Source organism: Helianthus annuus, chromosome 16 (assembly GCF_002127325.2).
Source record: "Helianthus annuus cultivar XRQ/B chromosome 16, HanXRQr2.0-SUNRISE, whole genome shotgun sequence".
In the NCBI taxonomy this organism is placed as follows: Eukaryota; Viridiplantae; Streptophyta; class Magnoliopsida; order Asterales; family Asteraceae; genus Helianthus; species Helianthus annuus.
Window position 1 is genome coordinate 198,881,797 of NC_035448.2, and position 8,914 is coordinate 198,890,710.

The 8,914-nt window shown below is 34.2% G+C and overlaps 1 protein-coding gene and 1 long non-coding RNA gene across 46 annotated transcripts; one reads left to right on the plus strand and one right to left on the minus strand.

Moving 5' to 3' along the window:
- The first annotated feature begins 208 nt into the window (after window positions 1-208).
- LOC110915379 lies at window positions 209-5,564 on the plus strand. 45 transcript variants are annotated; one of them, XR_004883402.1, is made up of 13 exons: window positions 229-466; window positions 766-1,408; window positions 1,492-2,495; window positions 2,628-2,788; window positions 3,016-3,144; window positions 3,254-3,312; window positions 3,454-3,598; window positions 3,694-3,797; window positions 3,916-4,284; window positions 4,409-4,502; window positions 4,589-4,722; window positions 4,804-4,867; window positions 4,961-5,295. It is a non-coding gene; the product is annotated as an uncharacterized LOC110915379 (long non-coding RNA). The 45 variants fall into 45 exon arrangements; XR_004883403.1 differs by having other exon boundaries at window positions 230-466; window positions 1,492-1,579; window positions 1,986-2,091; window positions 2,311-2,788; window positions 4,804-5,274; XR_002578919.2 differs by having other exon boundaries at window positions 230-466; window positions 1,492-1,579; window positions 1,986-2,091; window positions 4,804-5,274.
- Window positions 5,565-5,701: 137 nt separating this feature from the next.
- On the minus strand, window positions 5,702-6,730 carry LOC110920356. The gene has a single exon (XM_022164569.1). It carries the CDS (start codon window positions 6,728-6,730, stop codon window positions 5,702-5,704), a length of 1,029 nt encoding a protein of 342 aa, XP_022020261.1.
- Window positions 6,731-8,914: the final 2,184 nt, after the last annotated feature.

The following is an 8,914-nucleotide window of genomic DNA, read 5'->3' on the forward strand; positions in this document are numbered from 1 at the left end:
GTTCACGCTGGAACCCTACCCTATATATATATATATACACATATATATATATTATATATAATAAATGTGTTAAATTTTGCTGATGTGTCAAGCAATGAGGGCCCTAGATTTTGCTTTTTGGCGGGAAAAAGAGCTAACTATATTTCTTCCACGCGGATCCCATTTTGAGCCCCGAATGGAGCTTTTTGACCCGTTACATTATTCGGATCCAATATAAGTTCGCCAAACAACGTTTCAAGCATTCAGAAACCCTAATCTTTTCCAGCCTCCATCTTCCTTCTTCCACCAGTCAAGCAAATCAAATGAAATGGTAGTTTTTCTCATCTTCATCTTCTGACAAATGGATCTTATTTATCTTCTTTCTCACACAGCAACAAATGACAACCTAATTTCTGCTAAACCCTAAAACCCACCATCGCAAATTTGCTTTGTCTGTTCTTGATCGATTCCTCTTTGATAATTGAAGGTATGCTCTTAATTCCATTCCACCTATGATTTTTATTGTTAATCTATTCCTTTTCATATATGGAAATCGTGTAATATAGTTATTTATTTTGTTTTTGATACGTTAAAGGGTTATCATAATATTTTAGGGTTCTGATGAATCTGATTTGATTTCCTTCAGATATACATGTTCATAAGACTATGGTTGACTTTAATTTTGGTTGTTTTTTTTAGTGAAGTTTATTATGATTGGCGAAGTTGTATATATATTGATTGAGATGTGTTGATTTAGGAGATAAATTTGATGATTATTGATTTCAGGTCCACATATAAAGACTGAGTGTTAGATGTTGGAACCGGACTTGAAAAATTCGAAATAAATTTCTACTTTTGTAGTGGCAATCTCAAGATTTCAAATCCGTTTCTCAATTGTCGTTCTTTCATTCGGCATTTCGAACAATTACGATTAGTTTTTTTTATATGATTCAGGTATAATTTGAATCATCCTTGATGTTCCGGCTGTTCAAGACAATGAATTGGGTTGGTTCGGTATCCTTTTAATCATATAATGGTCAAATACACTTAATACACCATACAATTATATTTTCCTTTCCTAATTTTTTTTTCTTCAGGCTTTTTTGTCTATTTCGAGTTTATCTAATAACTAGATTTGTTTATCGTTTATTCTATCTTGGCTCTTTGTGTAGATGTATGTTTTTTGATAACACAAATTTAAATATCAATATAATTGTGTATGTTTTGAATGCGTTCTAATCCGATTTTTATTACTTTTTTGCATCTAATCCGATAATTGTGAAACTGCATTAGCATATTTCTTTCTCTGTAGTGATCATCTTTAATAGCACTAAAAGGCACATCAAGATACTAAGTAACAATGGTGCCATAAACTTTCGGGATGCATCATCTCTATTTCTTATTCCAATCCTATCATTCAATCAAACAGGTAACATTTGATTCCAACACAAATGGATTCTACATTAACATCATCTTATTTGTTCTTATCCTTTTTTTCTTCTAATAATGCAGAGGAGATTAATGAGATTGAGAGTGTGTTCATGTGCAACCAGGTTCTGGAATCGGTTGGGTAACGGGTCAGATGGGTATATTTGTTCATGTATATTATTTAATCAAAAACAGTTAATTATTAACTAATAAGAGTTCTATTTTTTATATTGGTTGCTTTTTAAGCTAGGGGAAAATGGTAATGGGTCAACCAGAACCATGACCTTTTTGCAAAAGTACGAAAGGGTCATGGTTTGGGTTGAAAAGAAAGATTACTAATTTAGTCAGCTAGAAGCCAAATGTCATGGTTGGAAAAAAAGATTTTTATTTAATTAAAGTAACGACAAAGTAATATTTGGTATGTATATTTTTAATCAAGTTATATGTTCTTAAAGTTTAGAAAAGAAAACGCCGACCAAAATGGTATAGCTCAGCCTTTATCCAAGTCACTGAAAAGCCTAATGTAAAAAGATCAAACGACCACCTTCTGTTTTAATAAGTTGGTTTTGTTACGTTAGTTAAGGTCTCAAGAAATGCAAAGATTGGGATAAGCCAGGGATGTGGGTATGCGACCATGAGCTCACTTGGAGAATCCAAAGTTGAATTGCTACTCTAGATGGTTCAGTAAGTTTTTAAAATCTTTCGCGTACATATCACCATGGTGTTGCTGGTGTTGCTGTATGTATCTGAGTGAAAATTTGCATATAGAATTAAATGCAATCATTTAAGGTCTATAATGATATCAAAGACATTAAACTTTCTATGTTTTGATACATATAGCACCATACATTGTTATACTCTAAATCTTTATAGTTAGTATCAAAAATTGGTTATTTTTAATAGGATGTTTATGGGCATGATATACCAGTCATGTTGTCAGTTGACATGAATAGTAAGTTGGGAAGCACTGTATCACGTTCCCGGCCTCAAAAGAATCTGGTACTTACCCTTAGAAAATGTATGCTAGCAATCTTGCCTTGACGGTTAAGCATGAGGATATGAGAAATCACTTTAGCAAGTTTGGTGAGGTGATCAGCACAACAGTTTTGCATTATCATAAACGCGAAAAAAAATTACATATACAGGTTTCTTTCGTTCTCATCTTTTGCAGAACATGTTTAACTACTATCTTCTCTCTTTGTATCTTTTGCATATGGCAGAACAATAAACCTTTGAGAAGTTGTAAAATGCCCCACACCAGAGCCTCGAGTGGAGTTTCCTGTATATAGAAGGAATTGACGCCATATGGGTACCGTACAAGTATTAATCTTCATTTCATGTACCAGTTCATTCCAGAATGACATCGATCAACAATTTCCAGGTATTTATAACCTTTGTATATTCTCTCTTTATAAACATATAAACTATAGATCAACACTTGTATTTAAATATTTTGTTTTCATTAATGTATAATAATACAAGGTTGATGCTTTGGTTTGCACTATTTTTTTAATTAAATTCTTTAAATGATTCATCTCTGAATCATTCTACTAACTTGATCATTTGTTATTCTCTTAGATCTGAATGTTTTGTATTTACAATTTATAGAAATGCCAGTGATTTCTTCAACTCCGACTACCGTCGAAAAGACTTCAAGGATTGCACTGATCGCCGCCCACAGAATCGTTCGAGCTCTCGATTACGATGTTGATGAATTTTAGGCCACCTGCGACCCAGGTATGTCTTATGTCTGTGTTCATGTGCAACCAGGTTTTGTGATTTTACTTTTGGTTGAATTTGAGTGATTTTGAGACTTTTTCTATGTTATTTATTTGATGCTCTAAAGTGATAGGTTTGATGCAACTTAAAATACGAGCCTGTTAGGTCTTTAAGTTGGCAGGTGTGGTAAGTATTGGTTCTAATTCGCCCTAAATTATGTTTTCTTTTTTATAATTATAGGAATTAAGTTGTATGAACTTCACATGGTTCGATGAAACTGCTGACTATTGATCAATTATATCTTATAAACAATTCGAATGCTGGTAGATACTGCATGCTGGCGTGATGAGCGTTTCTTCATCAGGTTCTAGACAGGTTTTGGGTGGAGATCTTGCTCGTATGATACAAATCTAATATAGCCTTTTTCATTTAAAAATGGGCACCATGTTTCAAACTTTGAGGACTTAAATAGGTAACTTATATTTTGGTAAAAGTTGGTTTGTTGTATTTAACATAAGTTTTATAATTTTCCTGTTACTATGGAATGTTTATTCATTTTATTTGCAGGGGCGGGTCTGCTTGGACAACTGGTGTAAGAAGTAATAGAATTAAAACAAAACCCTTGGAATATTGGAAGGGTGAAAGACCCTTGTATGCATGAGTTCATAACAGTGAGTGCTTTATCCTCAAAATAAATGCTTTTACTTTCGACATTTTACATGATCCATTGTGATTTAAACTTTGACTTTAACAAATTTGACCCGTTTACTATTACATGGATCGATGCAGGTTATGTTAAATATCCAACGGGTCAAACGGGTATAATAATAAACATGTCAATGAGCCGAGTATGTGAAACAGAGCCATTGAAAATGGTTTCTCTTGTAAAGACTGTGAAGATGAGTATGAAAATGTAAGTGAAGATGGAGGTGCATTTTCTAGGTCCGTACAAGTTGTAAAATTGAACAATGTTGAGAGAAATAATCATTCTTTAAAAGAAAGAAAACCAGTGAGTTTTGTGAAATCCAATTTTAGTAGAAGCAGTACAAGTAGAAACGAGTGGTTTAAGTGCCATCAATGTAGGAGAACCGACACAATAACAGTTTCTTCCACCAAGTGTAAAGAAAAAGTATATCGTATCCAATGCATCAAGCAATGGTAAATTTCTAAACCTTACTTTCGTGTGTTTTTTTTTTTTTTTTGTTTCAATTTCTTTGAATATACAAGTGCATTACTTGATCTTAATTTCCTCATCTACTAGATGTGTTTCTTGAATATTCAGGTATCCCCAATTGTCAAAAGAAGATTTTGCAGAGCTATGCCCATTTTGACGTGGAAACTACAACTGCAACTTGTGGTTACAGTCCAACATTAAGGTTTGTGATGTATTTTATAGACAGGAAAATGTAGAATAAATCCATTTATTACTATTCTAACGTTGTTGCTTTTAAAACTAAAACAGATGCCGAAAATTAAATTTGATAATGATGTGAAGTTGCAACATCTTCATTATTTAATCAATTCACTCCTTTCGTTTTCTAAACAAATCTGTAAAGAACAAGAAGAGGAAAATATCGGTGGAAGCATCTTCTCGAGGTGATCATAAAAATTTTGAACAATCTTTTCCATTTCATTAGATAATCTTCAACTTACTTAAGATATTTTTTTCCTTGCTAGGGGTATCACAGTCTTCACTTAAAATTAGGCTGGCAGATTGTTACACTGATGAGTGTGTCTATTGGTAGTTTTCTTAAGTAGCTTTGTATTATATATATGCATAACCACATCCTTCTCAATAACTTATTTTGTGGGGCCCTTGCTTTATTTGAACCAGCAACCATTGCTCAACATCAATATCTGATCTCCATAGAAGTTGTTCAAAATGCTCATATGAGCTATGTCTTAATTGCTGTCGGGAAATACGGAACAATGAACCTATCGTTCAAAGAAAAGTAGACTTTGGGTACTACTTTAGAGGTTTTGACTATGTTCATGGGGGGATCCTTAATGAATACCACTTTTCTTAAAAATGCACCGATGTATGTATAAAATATTATTTTAACCCATTTTTATATTTGTTTGGTGTATAGAGTTTAGCAACTTAAAATTCTTTATTAAATAGATATTGATTTAATTGATTGGGGTGAATGGCAAAATGAATTTACATAATGAATCAAAGAATTTAATTTCTAATTTGATTTCGTTTGCAAATTAAAAGTCTTTGTGAATATGAATGTGAATAGTGCAGCTAATTATATGGATGGCATAAAGAATCCACGTGGGCTACAAGTTAACTTAGAACAAGAATTTCATTATTTGGGTTGACACAATTAATTATAAAGGTCTGGGCTGAACAAAGTCATTGGGCTCAATATTTTTGTGGTCAACGAAAAAAGAGAGGGGGGAGTCGCAAGTTAATTGGGGAGAGAAGAATTGTTTTTTTTTGAATAGCCAAACGGAACTTCATTCATAAAACGAAAAAACCAAAAGTACTCAGCCAGAAGCTGAACCAAATACAAAAAACAAACCGGAAAAACAGGAAAAAAAGGAAAAACGAACAAGAGGCATAACCGAACTACAGATTAAAGCTAAACTCCCACCATTGTTGTTTTGTAATGGATCTATGTTTTGATCTTTGTTTTACTCCTAGAAAGGATGTGTCTTTTATTTCCTCAATGAGCATTTGGACCGTGCGTCTTCTCCCCGAAAAGATTTTATCGTTTCTATTCTTCCATAAGAGCCACATGGTTTGTATTGCAATTGCATGTAGAAACTTCCTTTTGCATTGACTTCTGTTACTATCTAAAATCCTTTTCAGCAAGTCTTTCACATTGTTAACATCATTTGTCATTGGTAATCCTGTCCACGTTTCGACCCCATCCCAAACCCTCCTAGCAAAATTGCATTTCATCAGAATGTGCACAGCGTCTTCATTGTCTTCACCGCATAATTTGCAGCTTGTATCCGATATCTCCATACCTCTGTTTGCCAAAGCAACGGCTGATGGGATCTTTTCGTCGATTGCTCGCCACACGAAAGCTGTACTTTTAGCTGTTGCCCATTTGTTCCAATAAAACTGATTTGGTTCTGAATTTATGTCAATAATACGGTCCAAAGATAACCTCACATTTTTCACGCTAAAATCTTCCTTTTCGGACTGCTTCCATACCCACACGTCTTCGTTAACAGATAAATCATATTTCTGAAGGTTCTGCTTCAATGATTCCATTTCGGCCTTTTCCTCACCGCTACTCGGAGCTCTACTCCACGTCCAATCCCATAAAATCCCCCCATTCACAATCTTATATACCTCTTGTACCTTTGCTCTTTTCCTAGTAGATAACTGATACAAACACGGGAATTGCGTCCTCAACGGTTCACTGCCATACCACGTATCTACCCAAAATAAAGTCTTGTCCCCCCTTCCCACTTTGCTACATAAACTAGTGTTAATGTTTATATTTCTTTTGCTGAAATCTTTCCCAATTTCCCCAATGTTTTTCCACACACCTGATCTAGATTTCTTGAATGGAAACGCTTCCACTTTTCTGTCGCTTCCATGTAACGATTCTATGACTTTTGCCCATAGAGTATTTGATTCCATCTTTATTCTCCACCACCATTTAACAAGAAGAGCCAGATTCATATCCCTAAGGTTCCCAATCCCGAGTCCCCCGAAATCTTTTCTGGCAACCACTCTTTCCCACTTAACCCACCTAATTTTATTGTTTATGTTGCAGCCCCCCCATAAGAAAAGAGGAAATTCGCACAGTATTTAGATTTTAGACTACGCACAACACGGAGAAAAAACAAGCAGCCTATTTGTGTGGATATGGTATGTATGGATTAATAGTTATATGCTCAACATGATATTTTATAAATTCTATAATGCAGAAAGTGTGCATTAGCTATCGGTGTGCTACAATGGACTGAAATCCATGTTCTTATGTTTCTAAATCTATTCTTGAAAATGTTATATGTGATATGTTATTTCTTACTAATAGATTAAAAGGCTTTTGCAAACCCAAAATTGTAACAAGTTAACAAATTGTCGACCACAAATCACAATTGCCAAGTGATAGCCTATACGACAACATACGTCATTACGTTGTACAAACACCTAGAGGTAGTTGATTGTGTTACAGTTATTTTTTGCTTCTCATTACCAAAACTAAAAAACAAAATTTCTCATTGTTTTTATTGGTTGTAAGTTGGCTGCTAATATCATTTTTGTTTATATGATTATTATATTATTAAAGTCATTTTTAAATTTTATTACAGCTTTAAATACGGCCATTGCGAAGATCGATAGTAAAGAGTGGACTAATCTCATGTTACTTTTAGTAAATTGTAAATGTAAAATTATTTGTCTTTTTTTTGATGTTTTTGTACATGGCTTATAAAGAAAACTTCATACCTAATAACACTTTATTTGCATTAGTTTTATTGATACACTTATGATTTTTTATATTTATTATGTGAATTATATAGTTGGTGTGCGATGGACTTTTAAGCACATCTAATCTTGATAATTATAGTTAAAAGATGAAAAGACCTTACTAAACTTAAATGAATAAAAAAAATTCTTCTTTAAGTAATACAACAAGTGTTGTAAAAGTCGCTAGGCGGTCCCTAGTCGGCCGACTGGGGAGTTGGGAGTAATCGGAGTACTCGGAGAGTACTCGGGGAGTATGCGGACATGGTAAATATAAATAAAATTAATTGTTATATATTGTTTATGTGTTAAAATAAGCATAATTCATGTCAACTGGGTATAATTTAAAATGAAACATGTTTAAAGTTCAAATATTCTGAATACAAGTCCGACTAGTCTGAGTACAAGGTCGAGTAGTCCGAGTACAAGGCCGAGTAGTCCGAGTACAAGGCCAAGTAGGCCGATTTTGACCGAGTTTGACCGATTAAAAGTCAACAAACCACGTTGACCGCCTAGACCGACTAGGCCGACTAGGCTCCGACTAGGCCGACTAGGCTCCGACTAGGCCGACTAGGCGCCGACTAGGACCGAGTACTCCCGAGGCCGACTAGTTGAGACCGCCTAGGAGGAAGTCGCCAAGGTGGAGGTCCGAGGACCGAGTACTCGCCGAGTACTCGGCCGAGGAATCCGACTTTTGCAACACTGAATACAACATATAAATATGTAATTTTATGAGTAGACAACTAAAAAATGTGTTTGTTTCTGCAGCTATTAGGCATGGTCTGCACTTCCACTGAATAAACTTTGAAATAAGAGGTGGCTAAAGGAATACGCTGGATAAAAAGTATAAACTCATTGGGTTGGATCGTATTGACGTGCACCACTTTATATCCAAAATTTTAACATAATATTTGTGTCTCAAATACACTTCGGGTGAGCTTTGACCCGCTCAAATTTTAAGTTGTATTCTACCAATTTTCTTCTTAAAAAATCATTTGAATCGGTCATTCATAAGTTGGTTGAACATGCACTATGGGTGGCAAAATAACTGACACAAACCAATACCAAACAAAAACATGTCGTGTTCAGGTTGCCGTGTTTTACCTGTTTAATTAAACAAAAGAAAAGATCATTTATTTATCTTTTCAGTTTTGTTACATCTATAGTATGATGTTTCGTTTTATTTTAATCTTCGGCTTCAGATTTCCATAATAAGTTCACGCGTACAATTTCTTTTATGTATATTGCTAATCTTTAACCTTACATTTGATTAGGTTATGCATCTAGAATTTGTTGCTTCATTGTTTGACTTTACGAAACAGTATGTGTTAAAAGAAGTGGGTGACTTTTAAC

What these genes read in the sequence shown, in the direction of transcription:
- LOC110920356 (XM_022164569.1), bottom strand. Translation starts at nt 6,730, where the DNA reads ATGGAATCAAATACTCTATGGGCAAAAGTCATAGAATCGTTACATGGA.